This window comes from Urtica dioica, chromosome 10 (assembly GCF_054948205.1).
Source record: "Urtica dioica subsp. dioica isolate 48M chromosome 10, U.dioica_male_clone48M_v1_H2, whole genome shotgun sequence".
Taxonomy (NCBI): Eukaryota; Viridiplantae; Streptophyta; class Magnoliopsida; order Rosales; family Urticaceae; genus Urtica; species Urtica dioica.
The window spans coordinates 6,789,664-6,811,056 of NC_142765.1; the positions used below are offsets into that span (position 1 = coordinate 6,789,664).

General features: G+C 39.1%; 4 protein-coding genes across 4 annotated transcripts; 1 reads left to right on the top strand and 3 right to left on the bottom strand.

Moving 5' to 3' along the window:
• Positions 1–430: 430 nt before the first annotated feature.
• Positions 431–3,551, bottom strand: LOC149383305 (nucleolar protein 56-like). Its single transcript, XM_089628793.1, has 8 exons — positions 3,273–3,551; positions 2,559–2,773; positions 2,313–2,470; positions 2,047–2,234; positions 1,607–1,859; positions 1,325–1,473; positions 1,069–1,203; positions 431–993 (listed from the first exon to the last, which is right to left on the bottom strand). The coding sequence occupies exons 1-8, from the start codon at positions 3,475–3,477 to the stop codon at positions 677–679; spliced, it is 1,620 nt and encodes a 539-aa protein (XP_089484919.1). The 5' UTR covers positions 3,478–3,551; the 3' UTR covers positions 431–676.
• Positions 3,552–12,223: 8,672 nt separating this feature from the next.
• Positions 12,224–14,399, top strand: ADK1 (adenylate kinase 1). Its single transcript, XM_089629408.1, has 6 exons — positions 12,224–12,440; positions 13,027–13,172; positions 13,267–13,386; positions 13,480–13,647; positions 13,859–13,948; positions 14,077–14,399. The coding sequence occupies exons 1-6, from the start codon at positions 12,341–12,343 to the stop codon at positions 14,176–14,178; spliced, it is 726 nt and encodes a 241-aa protein (XP_089485534.1). The 5' UTR covers positions 12,224–12,340; the 3' UTR covers positions 14,179–14,399.
• A 234-nt stretch (positions 14,400–14,633) lies between these two features.
• LOC149383307 (beta-glucosidase 24-like) lies at positions 14,634–17,792 on the bottom strand. Its single transcript, XM_089629407.1, has 13 exons — positions 17,741–17,792; positions 17,589–17,655; positions 17,430–17,488; positions 17,260–17,335; positions 17,086–17,163; positions 16,884–16,971; positions 16,530–16,785; positions 15,833–15,951; positions 15,507–15,721; positions 15,376–15,407; positions 15,145–15,250; positions 14,953–15,061; positions 14,634–14,862 (listed from the first exon to the last, which is right to left on the bottom strand). The coding sequence occupies exons 1-13, from the start codon at positions 17,744–17,746 to the stop codon at positions 14,676–14,678; spliced, it is 1,398 nt and encodes a 465-aa protein (XP_089485533.1). The 5' UTR covers positions 17,747–17,792; the 3' UTR covers positions 14,634–14,675.
• A 2,414-nt stretch (positions 17,793–20,206) lies between these two features.
• Positions 20,207–20,665, bottom strand: LOC149383308 (uncharacterized). Its single transcript, XM_089627741.1, has 2 exons — positions 20,402–20,665; positions 20,207–20,302 (listed from the first exon to the last, which is right to left on the bottom strand). Exons 1-2 carry the CDS (start codon positions 20,663–20,665, stop codon positions 20,207–20,209), a joined length of 360 nt encoding a protein of 119 aa, XP_089483867.1.
• Between the last annotated feature and the right edge of the window lie 728 nt (positions 20,666–21,393).

Below are 21,393 nucleotides of genomic sequence, written 5' to 3' on the forward strand. Positions count from 1 at the left end.
AACACCCAAATTTTGACAGAAGGGTCAACGTGCGAGAAAAGAGATCAGATGATTTTTTTGAAACAAAATCGTGTTCAAGGGATAAATTGATTTTTTAGCCAAGAGTTCAAGGGGGTAAATCTGTCATTTATTCTAAATTTAAATTTGACTTCGTTTTTTGTATCTATAGCTAAATGTTCAATTATATTTTAGCTTAATCCTTCGTTTTTCTATTTTTTTAATTGAAAATACTTGATGCTTGATTGAAGTTAAGAGTAAAATATTATATAATTATCTAGGTTACGAGAAGACTTGAGCAACGATCCTTGCTTTTTTTCCCCTTTCCAGATATAATCCCAGACCAAAAGATCTTGAAGAAGCCTAAATATAGTGTAGAACAATTGAACATATTATAACCAATACCATTAACATAATAAACGAACAAAATTGATCGCAGAAGACAATATTAGTTCTCATCTTGCACAATCTTAGAATTCAAAACTAACATTATACTAGTGTTTACAAATAAAAATAAATTAAAGAAAGAGCTGAATTTCAAGACAAAGATAGCTTGGTTACTACAAGAGTTCATCTAAATCTCAAGAAAGCTTAAGAAAAGCCCAGATAAAAATACATATATATCTGAACAACTACCGCCACACAAAAAAAGAAACGACTTCATCATCATCAAAATTACTTAGTCCTCACTTCTGGACTTCTTTTTCTTCTTCTTCTTGGATTCACCAGCGTCGGCAGTTTTGGGTTCTTCAACGTCCTCGCTCTTGCTCTTCTTCTTCTTCTTTTTCTTCTCGGTTTCTCCTCCGTTGGCTGGCTCGTCAACATCACTCTCGATTTTTCTCTTGTCCTTCTTCTTCTTCTTCTTTTCCGATTTGGAATCATCAGTGGCCCCGTTTGTAGCGTCGACGTCCATGGCTTCTTCGTCACCAGATTTGGATTTCTTCTTCTTGCTTTTCTTCTCGGTGAGCACTACTTCCTCTGTTTCCATCTCCGTATCTGCAGGTTTCAAATCAAAAGGGGTCAGTATAGCTAGAATAAAAATTAAAATAAAAAATTCATTTAAACACAAACCTTTGTTTTGAGTGATTTCGATGGCAGATTTCATCACATCGATGTTCTTCCTCGGCGCAACACCCTTGTCGTAAAAGTCGAGCCGCTCCTCAACTTGCTCGCGGAGTTTCTCTCCGAATGTGGTGGAGCTACTCTCTGCAATCACGAGGCGTATTCAATGAATAAAAAAAATTAGAATCACGACTGACAGACCCGATTAGATTTCCGAAAGAGGAAGAAAAAAACAGAGCCGCATCGAAGGGTTGGTAAAACTCACCAGCGAAGCAGTCAATACGAGAGGCGATAGAGCACTTGTTAGCGAGGTAGCGAGCCATTCGGCCCTTGTTTTTGGCAGAAGCTCGGCCAATGAAAGAAGAATGGAAGATAAGTCCATACTTAGGGGTGTTTCCCTTGGTTTTCAAAGCCCTGATGAGAACAAGAAAAAGGTTATCATACCATATTTAATCAATGAAGATTAAAGAGGAAAAAAAACATCAAAAAGAGTAAAACAGCAAAATATATATATATATATATATATATATATATATATATCGAGCACCTAAAGAGAGCCTTCTCTGCTCCGAGAATTTGGAGAGTTGAAGAAGGGCACTTCGCCAAATTAGTGAGACTACCAGCATGGGAGATCAGACGAGCACCGACCATTTCACCGATCAAGGAGGCCAAATTAGGTGCGATATCACTCATTTTAGTGACAAGATAGTCATATAGGTTCCTTCTGTAGTCAGCCAGGTTCATAACCCTCTGGGCGAATTGGTGGACGTTAATCAAATCCACCGGAGACAAATCTTGTCCTGGAGAAAGAAGAAAAAGTTGACTAAATTTCCAATAGCTTGCTCTACACCCCTTAAACATTGTGTGTGTAATTAACATCTAATATATCAGGAATATTAGCTCGAAATACCTCTTAAACCTTTTTTTGTCAAACAGCATGTACAAAACAAATACACATTAATTGATAACCGTGTTTAATTTTTATACCCATGGAAGCTTTTGCAGCTTCAACAATCGCCTTTGCCTTGTCCTCATCGCCGACTATTTCAGTCAACTCTGGGATATTGTCTTCCGTGAGCTTTGATTTGTCCTCAATGTACTTGGAAACTTTCGCGTACAGATAGTTGTCATTGATAATCTTCACCAGCTCGGGAAAATGCCACGAATACCACTCTCTGTAGAGATTAAAAAAAACTTAGGATTTTATATCCTTATCCATCAATTATCAAACCACACCATGAATTTGGCCGTACCTGACTCTCATTGAGAAGGAATTTATATCCTTGTCCAGTGTATCAAGAAGGAAGATAGCTTGAATCACCATGTTGTCAACACGGTTGACATTGAATTTGACTTTTGCCCTACTGTAACTGTGGCCCAGACCAAGTTGGGCTTTCTCTATGTCACCAGTCTATACAGAAAAAACAAATAAGCGGTATATATGAAATGATATTCATATATCGACCAACGACAAACACAACAAAACAAAGAATCCGAACCTTCAAATCCTTGATAAACCTCTCAAAGTGCAGCCTTATACCACGAATGAGCTCGAGAACGAACTCATTGCTCTGACACGGGAATTTAGTCTCTTCGAGGATGTTTGACCCGAGTTTTGGCTCAGCCACTCCAAGACTGAACTTGGCCTTCTTTCCTTCCTTGCCCTTTGGAACATTAAGCTCCAGAAAGCTCCTCAACTCATCGGTCATAAGTCCTGAAACGATACCATAACAGCAAACACAGTTAAGCATAAACCACAGACCAAACATTTCGGATTTTAAACAGCTTCACAACAACTTGATCCGCATTTTTCTCTATACAATAACACAAAACCTGCCTCAAATTAAAAACATCAACCTTCTTTCCTGTGAGTATAAACTTCTTGCACATTTCTTTATTTTCTGTCGATAAAAGCCTGTTTTCTTCTACACTCATATGTTAATAAGTAAAAAATACAACAGCTACATATGAAAAACCCACTACTGATACTAGACCACATTCATGAATCTGAAATCAGCTCCGAAAAAAAGAATCATCTCTAAATAAAAATTATTCATTTTTTCGCTCACATAAAAATCTTTTTTATTTAAAAGAAAAAATGTAAATATTCAACAGAAATAACCAAACAAACTACACATAACATCAATAATCATTCAACTACAAAAAATTTCCAGAAATGTCCAACGAAATCAGCTAGGGTTTGAAAAAACAACCTTCGGAGATAGAGTTACACTGGTTTAGGGCATCGAGAGCGGACTCAAATGGATGAAAAGCCGTGAGCTGAACGACCTTGCCGAAGCGTTCGAGATCGGAGACGGAGCTCCGAACGGCCTCGGTGTTCTGGCCGATTTCGTCGAGGCCATGGGCGTGGAATAACGCATAGCCTGAGGCTGACTCGTAGAGAAGGTAAAGTGCCATTGTTAGGGAGGAAGAGAATCCAAACCCTAAAACGCGCAGACACAAAACGAGAGAGAGAGAGAGAGACTGATGGTCTTTTTAGGGTTTAAGAGGTTTTATTACTGCTTTCGCTCTGTATTTATTTGCTATTTTGGTTGTATAAATCGACCTGTCGTTTAACGAAATGAAATGCGGGTTCATTTTGTTGTCGTTTAGAGATGAGGAATATTATATAGAATAAATGTTACTTTTGCCCCCTTAATTATGGTGGTCCTGAAATTTTCCCCCCCAAACTTGTAAAACTCGATTTTTCCCCCTTAATGTGTGATTCAATTTCATTTATGTCCTTCCGTCGAATATTCCGTGAGTTTGGTTGTTAAAATAACACATGGGTCTCACGTGCTATTTGAGAAAAAGGGTGTTATGGGTAATTACATGAATTTTTATTTTGAGGAAAAGGGTGTTATGTGAAAATCCGAAGGATTCGAAGAAGCGACGAGCCAATGGGTATTACTCTCTCTGCAATGTCGTCGGAGAATTAAGCAGCGGATCGGGCTCTCGGTTCAACGAAGACTCTTGCAGGTCCGGCGAGGTCGACTCCGTCAATGGCCGACAGAGGAAACCAAACTCGAAGTCGGAGTCGTCTCAGAGGTCGTCTCGTGGCCGCGTTCGGATGATTTCGTCGAAGTTTAACGATTCGGTTCTCAACTTCTGGGAGGAGGACTCGAAGCCCTCCGAAGAGGAAAAAGCCAGTGCCGACGAATTGGGTGGCGCGGGAAAGCTCAAGGTCGAGATGCGGCTCAGCACTCTTGAAAACGGAGACTCTGGGTTCCAGGGCGTGAAAAGGAAAGAAGTGTATAGGCTGGAGGATTTTTGCTCCGGCGATTTGGTGTGGGCAAAGTGCGGCCGGAGATACCCGTCGTGGCCGGCGATTTGGAGTGATTGACTCCGGATTTGGGGCTTCGAAACTGAGCGACGAGTCTGAAGAATGCCCTCGCGAAACCTTGGAGGAGGCTACGGCTTCGAGTCGGGGACAAGACTGTGACGACCATAGCTATGTAATTGTTCGTTCCCCTTTTATTCTTCTTGTTGGTCTTTATCTACAAATTAATCATTGATGTCTTGATTCGATTTGATGTCCTGCTTTGTAGTGGTTTTGTTTGTTATTACTAGTAACCTTGAAAGGAGTTTTCATTTTTGTTTCGTCATTAATTTTGTCGGATATATTGCTTGACTCATTTTTTTTAGAAACACCGCTTAAAATTCATGGAATTACCCACAACACCATTTTTCTCAAATAGCACGTGAGACTCATGTGTTATTTTAATCGAACTTATAATTTTGCCAAAGTCATCGCTTTTATTCTCATTTTCTATGTCACATATCTCTATTCGACTGAATCATTTCATATCTACTGATTTGATCATCAAAGTGAACGTATAAACATAGATCTGAATTTCATGAACACAAACCAACTATTAGTAAATATCAATTAACAATTCCATTCACATAAATCTAGTTCTCAATTTTCGGAATGAGTTTAAATAAATTGAAAATAACATATGTAAACCGCGCAACATATATAAACAACTTTCATTCAGTAACATATCACCAAAAAAATCCAAAACACACAGAAATAGGTATTTTCTCCAGTCCGACACAAATCGTCGGAATTAATGTTCAAATCACAATGACGCGACGGGGAAATGACTAAAAACTTGTTGAATTTGTACATGAAAAGTCGAAATAACCTGGATTCGGTGGAAATGGCGTGGAAATTAGCTGGGCCCTCGTCGTCTTCAAGCTTCGGATTAGCTAGGTCTTTTTCCTATTTTGTTTCGGTGAAATTTCCCGAAAATGAGTCTTTATAGCATAAAAAATGACAACTTTCGGCACGACGACATGAAAACGTAAACGACATGCCCAAGAAATTTCGACGACAACATTACGCGAAACGAAGATGGTAATTTTTTGGCCAGACTTCTCCTTTCGCTGCAGTTTCGCCGACATTCTCGGGCAATTTAATCCTTGGTTTGAGGCATTAAAGTGTATAGTAATAAAGCGAGTCATCATCGACACTGTGTACCTCATAGAATATGACGTGTATCATATCAAAAAAAATTACCATAGATCCTTACAAAATATTTAATCTAGATGCCTTTCGTGTCCATCTTCATTCTTCCAATACTGTCACCTGTTAAGCCTTTTTTTTGGATTAACACTTATGGACACGTGACGCGAGCGGACTTGGCCACGTGTCTACGAATCTGTGAGATTAGTGATGGAATATTCCACTTATCAAGTGAAGAACATGAGAATCGATTTCTCAAGTTCTTGGACACTCTTGTAGAGTGAATATAATTTGGCTTGGGAGCCTTGGATTTCGAGAGAGAGTGAGCTTTTCTTCTTCCACTCTAGAGAGAATGGAAGTAGATTGTTCCTCTTTTTGTATGAGATTGTGTGAGTGAAGTGGCTTTGATTTCTCATTGTTCTTTATTTCGGTCTCAAATGTGTTTTTAATGAGAGAAATTGTAGAGTAGAGAATTTGGCCTAGTTTTGATCGGGTCGCTTTGGTATCATGATGGCTTCTCGTGTTTCACGGAGGATCAACGGCCTAAGGCGCGTGGAGGCTCGCTGGCCTAACCGAGTAGTCTGTCGGAGACCCCCACGTCTCGTGGCTTGTCGCCTCACCAAGTACGTCTCTCATGTCGGTCTCGTGGCATGTCGCACCACCAAGTACATCTATCATGTCCGTCTGGCGTGTCGCCTCGCCGAGTACGTCTATCTTGTCCGTCTCGTGGCGTGTCCCTCACCGAGTACTCTATCCTTTCTGTCTCGTGGCATGTCGCCTTGTCGAGTACGTCTATCATGTCCGTCTCATGGCATGTCGCCTCGCCGAGGACGTCCATCATGTCCGTCTCGTGACGTGTCGCCTCATCGAGTACGTCTATATTGTTTATATTTTATGTGTTAGGCTTATCCGTCTCGCCGAGCAGTCCGTCGGGGACGTCATCTCATGGCTCGTGGCCTCGCCGAGTGGTCTGTCGGAGACCCTCGCGTCTCGTGGCTCGTCGCCTTGCCGAGTACGTCTTTCTTGTCAGTCTCGTGGCGTGTCGCACCGCCGAGTACGTCTATCCTGTCCGTCTCGTGATGCGTCACCTCGTCGAGTACGTCTATCATGTCCGTCTCGTGGCGTGTCCCCTCGCAGAGTACGTTTATCCTGTCTGTCTCATGGCATGTCGCCTCGCCGAGTACGTCCATCCTGTCCATCTCATGGCGTGGCGTGGCATGTCGCATCGCCGAGTACATCTATCCTGTTTATATTTTATATGTTGGGCTTATTCGTCTCGCCGAGCACTCCGTCGGGGACGCATCTCGTGGCTCGTGGCCTCGCCGAGTGGTCTGTCGGAGACACCCACGTCTCGTGGCTCGTTGCCTCGTTGAGTATGTCTTTCTTGTCCGTCTCGTTGTGTGTCGCACCGCCGAGTACGTCTATCACTTCTGTCTCATGGCATGTCGCCTCGCGGAGTATGTCTATCATGCCCGTCTCATGGCGTGTCGCCTCGCCGAGTATGTCTATCATGTCCATCTCGTGGCGTGTCGCCTTGCCGAGTACGTCTATCATGTCCGTCTCGTGGCATGTCGCCTCGCCGAGTACTTCCATACTGTCCGTCTCGTGGCGTGGTGTGTCTCCTCGCCGAGTACGTCTATCCTGCTTATATTTTATGTGTTGGGCTTATCCGTCTCGCCGAGTAGTTCATCGGGGGACGTCATCTCATGGCTCGTGGCCTCGCCGAGTGGTCTGTCGGAGACCCCCGCGTTTCGTGGCTCGTCGCCTCGCCGAGTACGTCTTTCTTGTCCGTCTCGTGATGTGTCGCACCGGTCTGTCTCGTAAGCTTGCCGCCTCCTGAGTGCTTTGTCATCAAGCCAAGCAAGATCTCCTGTTTCTTTTCATACATCTTGTCTATATACAGTCTACGTTTATATTTTCATAGTGTATATTTATGTTTATACATATATCTCTCATATATATGTATTTATATTTGTTTTTGATACCTGTGTTTATACATTTAGAATGTATATACTAATATATATTTTGTATATATATTTGTGTACGTATATGTACTATATTTATTTTTCCTTCTCTGTTTTTGTGTGACTGTCTCCAGCACTTGGAGTCGGAGGCTGTGGGGTTGGCGGCATTGGAGTCGCCAGTGCAAGGTCACATCCTCGGCACGAGTCTGAGCTCGCTGCTTCAACAATCTTCGACGCGGGGACCTTCGGCGGTGGGATCTTCGGCGCGGATATCGTCTAGACTCCCAACACCGAGACCTTCAGCGTGGACTTCGTCTGGACTCAGCGATCTTCGGCGAGGACGTTGTCTAGACTTGGCTGCCTTCGTAGTGTTGTCAATGGGTGCCCACAAGAAGAGTAGTAGTCTTTACTTATGCACATTTGATGCAAAAAAGTCTCACGAAAAAACTTTCTTGTAACTGCTTAATTATTAACAAAAGTTGAAACGTTCATTCATTCTTCCTTGTCTGTTTGAAGCTTTATGATAATCTATAGTCTTTAGTCCTTAAACAAACCAAACAACATATGAAGAGACAAATGTAGATTTGCATGAACAAACTCTTCATGGTTTGCTTAAAGCAATAAATTCGCAATCTAAGGATCAAAGGACTATTGATCTCAGTACGATTGTTAGGAGAATCTATGATGTCTGGTTATGAGGCATAGAGAGTTGGAGACTCTATAGTTCTTCTAGGTATCTTCTAAAGGTACTGAATTGACCAGTGCACTTCTGTATTCTAGAGACATAATAAGAACAAACCATTTAACCTCTTATGTCTCGAAGTCACTACGTATGAATTGCATCATGCTTACCTCAATTCTGAAATGAGACATGTCATTTCATAGCTTACATGTTCTCATTTGAGAAAGTCAGAGTTCGGATTCACTATGTGATTCTTAACAGGACCTATTGGTGAAGTATTAAGTTACGAAGATGTCATGAGTAACTTTGTGAAGATCTCATATATATGGAATTCATGTACAAGATTACTGAAATGCAATGTATATCACCTCATGCTTTGTTCCTTGGAATGTGAATAAATGAACTGGCCAGTGTCCAAATTGAGTCATGACTCTTTTGGATGAAACAATGTGTCTTGTTAGCTCCTCGTCAATACATTGTTTCTAACTTATTCACAAGCAACAAATGAGTTAAGGAAATAACAGCTAGAATGGTAAAATAGTAATTTTGTAAATCCCGACTAGCTGATGATATTCATGAAGGGTAAACATAGATAACATTCAATGGATCCACTCATCACAATTTAGTTGAATTATTGAGTATAAAATAAATTCATTTGAACCGAGAGATTCTCAGTGTCAACTCTTTAGTGGAGTCAGTTGACATTAAGCTAAACCTGGAAAAAGTTGGTGAACTTTTGAGTCCAAGTATTTTAGCTCAAACTTTGTTCATTTGGATACATGAGGTCACTATCACAAATCATATCGAGTAGGAATAGTTAAACTAGAAGCTAAGTCAAAACAAGAACGAGACAAGTTTTACGAAAATTGTCTAAAGGGTATTTTTGTGTTTTTGGAAATATGATAAATGAATGTCAATAAATTTTTCAAATAATTAGCTGTTTAGCCATCTAAAACACTAGCAATTTGGTTTTAGCTAACTTTTCGTTAATTTCACGTAAATAGCCATCTTGCTTACGTGGCAGCTTATTAATTGAATTAGTTTTACCTTTTTGTCCTTACGCTATTTTAATTAGGAATTTTTTTTAAAAATTTCGAATTAAATATTAAAACCGAATAGGGAAGTTTTCAAATTTGAAATTTGAATTTTGAGCAGATTTTGAAAGTTCTCAGCCATTAATTGTCATGTATTTGGAAATTTTCAGCGTTGACTTTAGGTAATTAGTTTATATTTTCGTTGAAATTCATTAGGTAATTAATTTCGAATTAATTCTTCATTCATTGATATTATTTTGTCTTCCATATATTCATAATTTCCAGAATTTTCTTGCTCAAAATATTTCCAGAATTTTTTCAGTGTATTTACACGAGTATACTGTAAATAGGCTTTGTATTTACAGTGAATATACTGTAAATAAGCTTCGTATTTACACGAATATACTGTAAATATGATTTCTATTTACACGAACATACTGTAAATATGATATCTATTTACACGAACATACTGTATTAAAAAAAAAACCATAAACTTCTCTCAGCAGGAAGCTTGTCGATTTGCACATGCGTTCCAGGAACAAGAATGAACTTGATTCCCAGGTTATAAAGGAAAGCAATATCCTGAATTGAAATAAAATTCATCAACTTTGAACTTATTAAACAAACCACGACATAAAAAATAAAAATAAAAAAACATAAAAAAAACGCTGAAATTCCTGAAATTCTCTGGTGTCTCTTCGTCGGCGGCGCGGCGCTCGGTCTCAGCGGGATGGCGCGCGCGAGGAAGAGAAGCTTGGGCTCGGGCTGGTGCTGGTGGCCGCGCGCAGAAGAGAAGAAGGAGAAGAAGACAGCGACACTCGGTCTCAGTGGGATGGCGCGCGCGAGGAAGAGAAGCTCGGGCTCGAGCTGATGCTGGAGGCCGCGCGCAAAAGAGAAGAAGGAGAAGAAGACGATGTTTGGTCTGAGCGCAGAAGAGAAGAAGGAAAAGAAGATTGCGTGTATCTATGGTTTAATTAAAGAGTTTAATGATTTTCATGATTTTAATTTGCGGCTTTTATTATCCGAAGATATTGCTTTTAATGATTTTAATTTTCGTGAGGTTAATGGGCAGGAACAGTTGATAGGTTATTTTGGTATTTTTATCTATGTAAATAAATTGGGCTGGCTATTAACACGAAATTAACCAAATGTTGGCTAAATCCAAAACTGTCTAAACTGGGAGGCTATTTAGCTATATAACCTTAAATTTTTTGACATGGTCATATGATGACTTAAACCACTCGGCCAAGTTAAATAATTTGGGCCTTGTGGATTAATTTCATTTCATAGAATTTTACTTGAAAATTCCTAATGAGCCTTTCTTATGTTGTCATGAACAAATGAAGAAAAATCTAGAAGCCCCTTCTAGATGCTTTTGGCCGTCCAACCCAATATAGAAAAGAGAGATTATTTTGTGCATTAAGTTATGAAGATACTTGCCAAAAGAAAAAGAGGAAACAAATTTCCTCTATGAGGAAAGGAGGGGATCGGCCAAGCAAGATGGAGAACAAAAGAGGAAACAAACCCAAGGCTTCTAGAAGCCTAGTTTGGCCGTGTGACTTGAAGGGAAGGAGAGCAAATTTTGCTCATGAATATGTGATATTCTATAGAAGAGGAAACTACCTCATTGAAGGTAAACCCTCTCCTATAAATAGAGCTCTCATTCCCTTCATTTTATTCATTCCAAAGTTTTAGAGATTAAGAGCTTCTCTCTCTAGAACACTTGGCCGCCCCTCCCCTTTCTCTCTCTAAGTTTCCTTTCATTTTTGTTTTGGCACCTAGGTCCACATTTGACCTAGTGTTTTAGCTCTTCGACTCTTAGACTTGTTCTTGAGTCGTCTTGTTTAAAAGTGCCCACACACTAATTCCTTTCTTTCTCGAGTGATTCTTATGATAGAAACTTTCGTGGTTGCTCGAATTCCCGAGGAAAGAAGAGAGACGAGCTGCGTGGGGAGACGAACGTTTCAACCTTCCCAAGGCTTCTCAACGTTCAAGCTTCACAAAGGTTAGTAAATAAATAATGCTCATTAATAGTTTTAATTTAAATGTACTTGCTCTTTGTCTAGGTTAGTAAAATCGTTTTACTTGTTTTAAAGAAAATGTTTAAATTCCGTCGCTTGCTCGAAGCGTTAAATCTTTTCTTAACCCTAGATCAATTCCAACACCCGCTTGAGTACCTCGGGGTCGATCCTGCCTGGATAGTACTTCGGGGTCGATCCAGCCTGGATAGTACTTCGGGGTCGATCCAGCCTGGATGTTTCGAGGTCGATCCCGCCAGGGTACCTTAGGGTCGATCCTGCTTGGGTACCTCGGGGTCAATCCAGCTTGGATGTTTCGGGGACGATCCAGTCTGGATGTTTCGAGGTTGATCCCGACTAGGTACCTCGGGGTCGATCCAGCCTGGGTACCTCGGGGTCGATCTAGCCTGGATGTTTCGAGGTCGATCCCGCCTGGGTACCTCGAGGTCGATCCTGCCTGAGTACCTCGGGGTCGATCCAGCTTGGATGGTTCGGGGTCGATCCAGCCTGGGCACTTCGAGGTCGATCCAGCCTGAGTTCCTCGGGATCGATCCAGCCTGGGCACTTCGGGGTCGATCTTTTGACGTTTTCGATTCGTTTTTGGACCGGACCTCCCATGCTACTTCGTTTGGGTTGAGCCTTCATCAAATGGGAAAATTCCTCACAACATCACCCACCTGACAAGCAACGTTTCTAAAACGGTAGCAAAGTCATTCACATAAACACCCAACTTTATGCCTTATTGAGAAGAAACTAAAATATACAAATATACTACTGAACTTTATAAAATGTGTCACCCTATTTTACCAAACTATTAATTAATTATTTCAAGTTTGACTTCAAAGTAAACAAACCGAAAATAAAATAAAATCCACGAGCGGCACGAACTACAAAGCATTTATATGCGAAGAGACGCAAACACCCCTGTCAACTAACCCAAGCCAAGGGTAAAATAGTAATTCGGAAAATCTGGTGAAGACCGGCGTGATTTTGAAGCTTTTGGGGGTCCGAAACCTTACCTTCTATCTTCCTCTAAACCTCACAAACCCTCTCTCTCTCACAAAAACCAAACCCTAAAAACCTAATTGAGAACCAGAGCTCGGGAAATTCCTACAATGTCGATCTTGGAAGACGTGCCTTCGGTCGATCTCATGACCGAGCTCCTCCGCCGCATGAAGTGCGCGCCCAAGCCCGACAAACGCCTCATCCTGATCGGTAACTGAGTCGAATATGCGGTGTTTGTTTTCGTTCGGTGTTTTTTTGAGTGCTTGTGGTTTTGTGCTCTCGCGTTATAAGGTCAAGTTTTGGTTTTTGGTGTTTAAGCGTTGTGTCAGATCCGAGAATTCTAAGTGTCTCTGGCTTCGAGTTTGGATTTTTTTTTTTTTTTTTTTTGTGGCTTCAAATTTGAAATTTTGGCCTTGGTTTATGACGTTCAATGTTATCGAGTAGTTCGATTTTTTATTGAGGAAATTCTTAACCTCTGCATTTGCACGAAAGAAGCAAAATTTTGGATTAAAATATAAATATTAAAATTGGTTATACCATGATATTGGTATCGGTTACAGATCTCTTTTTTTCCTCGTTGGTATATTGGCTGGAAACTTTGCTGACTGGTTTTGAATTCACGGGTTAGAATTGAGGCCTGCGCATAGTGTGTGAGATTGGTATGAGTAACAGATCTCTTAATCTCTTATCGAATGCTCAAATATAATGAGTAAAATTCTTCTAAAAAAATATAACTAGTGAAATTTGATGAGTATTTGCACTGATATTGTTCCATGGAAAAAAAACGTACTTTCAGGTCCACCTGGTTCAGGGAAAGGTACACAATCACCTATCATTAGGGATGAGTTTTGCTTGTGCCACTTGGCTACCGGTGATATGTTGAGAGCTGCGGTTCATGCCAAGACCCCTCTTGGTGTTAAAGCTAAAGAGGCCATGGAAAAGGTACGATCTTTGTTATTTGACTAATAGGAATATGACTGGCTTTATTTTTATTTTTTATTTTTATGTAAACTTTGCTGTTTTAACTACATTTCAGGGAGAGCTAGTTTCTGATGACCTGGTTGTTGGCATCATCGATGAAGCAATGAAGAAGCCTTCTTGCCAGAAGGGTTTCATTCTCGATGGCTTTCCTAGGACTGTTGTCCAAGCTCAGAAGGTTCTATCTCCGATGCTTTACTGTAATCTGTAAATTTTTTATTATTTTTTTGTTCATATTTCTGACGATACAGTTGCTTCCAATGTTATGCAGCTTGATGAGATGTTGCAAAAGCAGGGAGTCAAAGTTGATAAAGTTCTCAACTTTGCCATTGATGATGCAGTTTTGGAGGAAAGGATTACTGGTCGGTGGATACACCCATCCAGTGGTAGAACTTACCACAACAAATTTGCTCCGCCGAAGCAATCTGGTTTAGATGATGTAAGAAAGTTTTTTGTTTCGCCTTTTTTATTTTTATTTTTATTTTTATTCTGTAGAAATTGAAAATAGTAAATCATTTACTTGTGTTTTGTGAATGGTGATAAAGTCACATCTTATACTTGTAGTGGTTTACCGTATAAAGTTTCTTATCAATTCTTGTATTGATATTTATTGAAATGATCTTGTCCATCTTGTTCTTACTTGTCGATAGATCACTGGAGAGCCGTTGGTTCAACGCAAGGATGACACTGCAGCAGTTTTGAAATCGAGGCTAGAAGCGTTTCACAAGCAGACGGAGCCGGTATGCATTTAATATCCTGGAGAATTTAAATCTTTTTTTTTTTTACTGAGTTCGTTATGTTTAAGTGTGTTGAACCCTCATTTGCATTTTTGGTAATGAGCAATTTTTTTCTTTTAATGAAATTGCAGGTTATCGACTACTATTCGAAAAAGGGCATTGTTGCCAGTCTTCCGGCAGACAAACCTCCTAAAGAGGTGACAATTGAGGTTGAGAAAGTTCTCTCGTCGTGATCCTGAGTATCTTCTCGTGGCTTTTTGGAATTATTTCCTAAAGTTGTTTAGAATTTTAATCTGCACCTTTTTTCTTCTTTAAAATCCCATATACATTTGAATTTGCCCGACTTTGAGGTTTATATTTAATTATTTTGATGTTTCAAATGCCGGCTTCTTTCTCCTTTATGAGGGTTAAATGAGAACGAACTTCAAATAAAATTCAACATAATTGTTGGTTACTTGTACTCGCAAATATATTTTGTGTCCTCTTATGTGTTTATATTTCTCTCATGCATGCGATAATTGAGCAAAGTAATTTATTATCATGACGTGAAGTTTAATAAGATGAATTGCTACATATATTGTGCCAATTTGACGGCAAGATTATTATTTCAAACCCCAGGGTTCGTTCCTCCGATTTATTACACCAACTAGATTCTGTTTGCATATGAAGATGCAAACAAGAAGTTTATTCAGAATTGGCTGGGCTCCTCTGCGAGTACTCGGAAGGAGGATCAAGATGATGTGTTTCTTGTTCCGCTGAGGAAAGTTTGAAGCCACTTAGCCGACTTTTTCGGGATTCTTCTGTAGTTGTTGTCATACTGGATGAAGTAGAGCCCGAATCTCGGGAAATAGCCGCCAGACCACTCGAAGTCGTCGAACAGAGCCCAGTAAAAGTATCCTTTCACCTTCACACCGTTCCTGCCGATAAAAAAATCAGCAATTTTGAGTCAACCATGACACGGAAAACAGTAAAATCTTTTCACTTATGCCTTGGTATATGTTACACACTTTATTGCTTGGTAGGTGTAGTACAAATGCTGGCTAATGAAGGTGATTCGGTGTTGATCGTTGAGTGATTCGACAAGATTTTTACCGGGGATGTTTGGCTCGGGAACTCCTACAGATAGACAAGGAAATGTTAGTAAGTCATTATAAAAAGGATGTTTTGTTTTTGGTAGAAAAAGAATTTCTATTTCTAACCATTCTCAGTGATATAGATTGTGGGGTTTTGATATTTTTGCTTCATGTACTCCAAAAGTTTCTGAAGCCCTTGAGGGTAGCTGTATATATACCCAGATGCTTCAGTCTGATAAGTCATACATATAAGAAAAGTTAGATATATGTTATAGCCCCTAATTTTTTATTTTTATTTTTTTGGTCAAATTAGTACTTCAAAGGAATAGGAGATCAAAGAAATTCAGAATCACATGCCCTGGGACCAATTGGAATTCCATTTCTGACAGCTGCAAAAATCAGATTTTTTTTTTTTAATAAATCCCATCAGCAACGTGTAAACTAAAATGGTCTAGATGGAATAATATCAAATGTGTTCGGTTTTTCACCTGAGGAGCTCACTAAGGAGTCGCCGAGGTAGTGCGTGGCGACCGCGGGATGGTCAGCCGGTTTAGTGTATCTAGAGGTGTAATAGTTGATGCCGATGAAATCAAAAGACCCTTTTACCAACTTCTTCTCTTGCTCGGTGAATTTTGGCAGTCTCTCTTTAACATACAATTTCATCGACTTTGGATAATCACCGAACACCAATGGCTCCATGTACCTGAAAAGGTCCAAATGAGCCTCAAAAAGTCATCATTAAGTCGAGACATCTATTGATAAACCGACAAAATTCTTTGAGAAATAAAAAGAAAATTCAATCTAGGTGACCTACCATCCGACGAGAAAGTCCATGTATCTCTCAGAGGCAAGTTTATCAGCCGCCGATTTCGGATTGTAAGGTTCGGCGTACTCTCCAACTATCACAAGCCCGATCTGTCCACCTTGTTTAGCCTACATGAAGGAGTAGTGTGTTAGGACTCTAGGCAATGAAATATCATTATTGAGAGTTTGTTAGTCTATAAATAGTCTATAAATAGGAGTTTGTTATCTCCAATAGGTCCCGAGTTCTAGCCTCAATTTCCCCAAGGTTTGGGGTCAGACATGTGACTTTGGGACTTAACACTCTCTAACGGTAGTAACAATATTACTGAAAGTAAACAATAGGTATTTTACAAGCCGAAAAAAAGATTAGCTAATCAACTATATCCAGCCGAAAACTTAATGTATTTATGCCGCCATTTTCTTAAAAAAAAAAATGAAAAACAGAGGTACAAACGACTCATATAGGGGGAAAGAAACTTTTGTTTCTTTGGGTAAGGATTAGCTTCTTGGGAGAGTTCATGGTCTGTCTCTCGAATACGCGTTTGCCTTGCATTTTGCATCAATCTATTAGAGCTGTCGGTTCGTGGACATGACTCCGATTCTTATCATAACATTCTTGCTGAATTGAATTAGCCACTGCCTTCTAGTTCAAGTTCTTGATATAGTTCTAGGCGAGTCTTTTTTTGTTTTATTTTTATTTTTAGTACCTGGTACTTGTCTTTGTAGAGCTTAGCAGCGGCGGCGTGGGCGAGGATCGCATTGTGACCGACGATGTAAGGCTCGGTGGCAGAATTGCCAGCCGGGCACGGCCCGAGAGGCGGTGGCAACGAGCACCGCCCCGGAGCCATGTTTCCCAAGTCATACCCGAGTGCCATCACAAATGGCTCGTTTATCGTCACCCAATTCTTCACTCTATCCCCGAACGTCTTGAACACAAGGTCACAATAGTCCTTGAAATCATCCCTACAAGATTAAACGCAAACACACACACACAAACATTATAAACTACACACACCTGAAAAAGAAAAGAAAGAGGAATTAGTCCATTTTTCGAGACTCACACAATCGAGCGGCTCAAGAAGCTTCCGTACTCGTCTTCTAAAGCTTGTGGTGTGTCGAAATGGAGTATCGTCACGAATGGTGTTATGCCTAAGCCCACAATGCCGATAAATTGTTTTAAGTTTTTTTTTTTGTTTGTTTGTTTGTTTTTGTTTTGTTACAATAGTTGAAAATGAACGAGTAGCTTTTTTTTTTTTTTTTTACCGTTAAGAAGCAATTCGTTGATGACATTGTTGTAGTAATCAATGCCCTTTTGGTTCACACCGCCTTTTAGCGAACCCTCTGCGCATTTTTGGGTCATCAAAAAGTATTGATTAGTTTAGATTTTTCATAGAAACTAAGAATTGACTATTAAATACAAGTACTTAATAAACTTACTAGGCAAAATTCTGGTCCAGGAGATTGAGAGCCTGTAGTATGAACTTCCAAGTTCCTTGATGATCTTTATATCATGCTGTAAGACCATAAATTATAGTTCCATTACCAAGAAAACAAAAAATAAAATGAATTATGGAATTTTTCATTTCACCGTGTTTTCTTTGACGAACCTTGTATCGCCTATACGAGTCTATCGCATTAAGAGTGACATTCCCGCCTTTGATTTTACCTACAATCATTATTCGAGAAAATGAATAGATCTAATTTGAAGCCTTATTTAGATCGATTTAGTATTGTCTTTGATATAATATGTTTTTGTTTATCAAAACCTAGTCTTTGAGCATAGGTGTCCCAAATACTTGCTCCTCTTCCATCCGCTTTTGGTGATCCTTCTATCTGCAATACTCACAATCAATCTCATTTCAGAACTATAAATATCTTATATATATATGCATGTATATATATACATATATATGTATACCTGCATTGCAGAAGTTGCAACTCCAAAGGCAAAATCCTTGGGAAAGTCTGATCTGTTGATGTTCAAGGCATGAGCTACAGAAGAATGAGCATCAACATGGAAAAAACAGACAGTGAGAATGGTGATTGCAAGAAGACCAAAAAACCCACGTGAGAATGTCATGCTCGTAGTTATTATTATTCCAAACTATTGAGTTAGTTTTTTTTTCTTCTTCTAATGCTCTTGTACAATCAAAGTGGTAATGCTTTTATAATAATTTACGAAAGCTCAATAACTTTAAAACACATGTACCAACTTTGATATAAATAGCAATTAATAGTTAAATCCTTATCAGCATAATCATCAACAGACTCCTCTTTTATCTATACGTCGCTTATTTTGTCTTGACCGAAAAAAAAAAAAACCATTTCAACAAGTTTTTTTGTTACATATTGCAATTTCGTTCACATGAAATTGTAACCCGGCATTATTAAAAAAAAAAAAAAAAATGTAACCCGGCGTTTGTAATCGTGACAGGACAATTAGGCAAAAAATAAAAAATAAAAATCTTCATTTTTTTTTTTAAATTTTATCTCATAATGGGACACGTAAAAACACCCCTATAGATAGCTTCAAATCTAGATGTGCATGATACACATAATTTGGCTAATAACTTTATAATGGTTTTCTTTTCCCCATGTGATTTGCTTCCAATTATAGCTTGATTTATTATTTTTACAGTTTCTTCATTACATGGTTAGTAAAAAAAATTAACATTTAAATGCATTTTCTGAATACTCTAACGAAAACCTTTGGAAAGCCTTGGAATAATGCTCAGTTTGTTTTTATTTATTGATTTTTTTTTTTTCAGAATTTGTTGTTCCCCTTCTAACTGTCTCAAAATTGGATATCCAAACATAATCTAAAAACTATAACATTTTGCCTTGTTTTTGTGGCTGTTTTCTGTGGTGGGGTAAAAATCTAAGAACTCTGGTAGCTTTAAGTCATAGTTTAGTCGTTTTCTTTGCTCATCTTTGGTCATTGCCTTCACTGTTTAATTTGTTTCTGTAGGAATGAAACCTTTTTTTCACTCGACGGCAGGCTTTTTGTTGTTGTCGTTTTTGTGTACGCCATTACTTAGAGAACCCCCTCGAAAGTCGTTAATGAAAAATTACACGGACTAACCCACTTAAAATGTTGTGTTGCAATCTAGCCAACAATTCATTTAAGTTTTAAGTGTAGCCACAAATGATGACGTTGCTTTATTTGTTATTTAACAAATTACTATATTAACCATTATTAAAATCGGCTGAACATAAACATGTACCCAATATTTTGATCGCCGTCAAATAATGCAGCTTTAATACACGTTAACTTGATTTATTCCATAATATTTTCTTTCTTTTTTTGTAGTCCAATTAGTTATGATATTAAGTTTTTTTGGATTAATTTCAGTTAATTTTCATTTATTCTACACACGATATCAAACGTTAGAAGAGAAACTTTCGGTAACTGAGAAGAATGAGAAAGTGGGGTAGTAATTTTTGAATGCTTACTATTATAGTTTTGCACCGTTATCTATTATATTTTTGTATTAATTTTAATAATGAATTGTCTTTTAAATTTTCTTTTGATCGCAGCTAAATAATGCAGATTTAATACATGTTAACTGGATCCCATTTATTCTAGGGGCGGCTAGGTATCTAGCCCAAATTGACCCCCTCTATTAAAATTATAGCCCAACTATCACAAAATTTAAGTAAGTTGCCCAATCCACTACCAAACAATTTAATATTCCTATATTACCCTTAGTTCAAATAATAGAGCGCAAAACACAATTCCCTCATTCGAAACAAACCTCTCCGCCAAACAAATTTCTTTTACCCTCATTCGCGAACACGAAACCGACGATCTCTCCACTTCCGAAGCCGACGAAGAAAAAATGGTGAGTATCTCAACCTTCAATCTCTGGTAATTTCAAATCCTTCAATCTCTCCACTTCCGGCGCCGACGAAGTAAATTGGTTAGTTAATATTATTAACAATTCTTTGCGATCTCATAAAACACCCAAACTGAAACCCTAGACCTCATCCCCGCTCAATTTTGTGTTAGATTAACCATTAAATTGTAAGTAAATATTATTAACTGAACCCTAGACGTCATCTCCGAACGATTTTGGATTAGATTATTCATAAAAACGATAAGTAAATATTATTTACAAATCGCCGTTCGATAGTAAATAATATTTACAAATCGCCGTTCGATAGTAAATAATATTTACAAATCGCCGTTCGATAGTAAATAATATTTACCATTTGAAAAAACCAACATCTTGAAGCGAGAAAGTCAATGTCGTTTATAGTGTGATCTCTTCTCTTCATCTTTCATAGTAAAACGTGCAAAATGAAAAATAACTGCAGTAATGTTACACATACTCGTCGGCTCGTTCCAATTTTTCCAAATCATAACCTTGATAGTAAATAATATTTACAAATCGCCGTTCGATAGTAAATAGTATTTACCAAGAACAAAGTACGGCCTGCACAATTCCGAATCCGAAGGTCTCCTAGACTTCATCGTCGTCTGATAAGATCACCACAAAAATCTAAATAAATAAATAAATATTTATTGAATAAATGAAAAATCAACGACTCGAGCAATGTATAACTAAATCTATGAGACCTTAGGTAGTAGCTGAGCCGGTACGGACGGCGTGACGGAATGCAAGAACCGCTGGAGATTGCTCATCGGCGCCGCCGATTCCAGCGAGCCGGCGAGGTCAGAGACCAGCTTAGCGGCGGAGGAAGAGGATTGCTGTTGCCGCTGCTGGTGGCTCGAAGACGCGACGCTCTGAGCCCGCCGGAGTTGGTCGGCGGCGCAGCGAGCTTTGGCCGGACTGTAGAACCGATCTTCGCTGCGTCCCAGCTGCAATCCCGTTCCCAACATATCCTCTGGAAAAAAAAATTGCTCCACAAACCCTAACTTGTTACTTAAAAATCCTAAATCAGCATAGTTTGAAGATTCTCTCGCCGTCCTTTTCCATGGACGCTGCGGCGATCGTCACCGTCATGGCCTGCGTTCGAGTGTCGTAAATGCCACCTCTTCTGCAAAATCGGAGAAGAGTCTCGGAGAAGCTGGTTCGATGGTCAAATGAGAGGGTTTGAGCTTAAAGAACGAAGCCTGGTGATGCGAATCTTGAAGCTCACGGCGAGGATGGAGAAATCGATCCTCCACTAGGCTCAATCCAAACTAAAACCCACAAAATTGATCGTCACTTCCGAACTCTATTCCAAAAAATGGGACAAGGTTCTCTGGACGCAATCAACATCGCAGATTTAAGGGTATTTTAGGCATATTAATTTTTTTTTGGCTAATTGCTTAATATAACTCAAACCTTGGCTATTATTTTAATATCCCTTCTATTAAGCGGCTAGAAACTGACGAATCTCTTTATTCTATAATATTTCATTTCCTTTTTTGTAGTCCAATTAGTTGCGATATCAAGTTTCCTTGGGTTAATTTCAGTTAATTCCTGTTTATTTTACACACGAAACGTTGACTAGTAATTGTTTTCTATGATTTATGTTACATAAGAGTATTTCCGATATTTTCTAACCATTTATTTATGTAAATGGCTAGATTACAAAATTTACCAAACGTTACTTACATCATTA

Bases quoted from the DNA above. Each gene is read 5' to 3' on its own strand.
- LOC149383307 (XM_089629407.1), bottom strand. The intron at 16,786-16,883 runs GTGAGTCTCGAA...TTAATCTTGTAG, and splicing joins TTCTTGAGCCGCTCGATTGT to GGATGATTTCAAGGACTATT. The intron at 15,251-15,375 runs GCATGTGATTCT...ATGACTTATCAG, and splicing joins GAATTCCAATTGGTCCCAGG to ACTGAAGCATCTGGGTATAT.
- LOC149383305 (XM_089628793.1), bottom strand. From the start codon at position 3,477: ATGGCACTTTACCTTCTCTACGAGTCAGCCTCAGGCTATGCGTTATTC. The intron at 1,860-2,046 runs GTATAAAAATTA...TTCTTTCTCCAG, and splicing joins AGCTGCAAAAGCTTCCATGG to GACAAGATTTGTCTCCGGTG. The intron at 1,204-1,324 runs GTGAGTTTTACC...TCGTGATTGCAG, and splicing joins TCGTATTGACTGCTTCGCTG to AGAGTAGCTCCACCACATTC.
- ADK1 (XM_089629408.1), top strand. From the start codon at position 12,341: ATGTCGATCTTGGAAGACGTGCCTTCGGTCGATCTCATGACCGAGCTC. The intron at 13,173-13,266 runs GTACGATCTTTG...ACTACATTTCAG, and splicing joins CTAAAGAGGCCATGGAAAAG to GGAGAGCTAGTTTCTGATGA. The intron at 13,648-13,858 runs GTAAGAAAGTTT...ACTTGTCGATAG, and splicing joins AGCAATCTGGTTTAGATGAT to ATCACTGGAGAGCCGTTGGT.
- LOC149383308 (XM_089627741.1), bottom strand. From the start codon at position 20,665: ATGTTGGGAACGGGATTGCAGCTGGGACGCAGCGAAGATCGGTTCTAC. The intron at 20,303-20,401 runs GTCTCATAGATT...TGATCTTATCAG, and splicing joins CGGCTCAGCTACTACCTAAG to ACGACGATGAAGTCTAGGAG.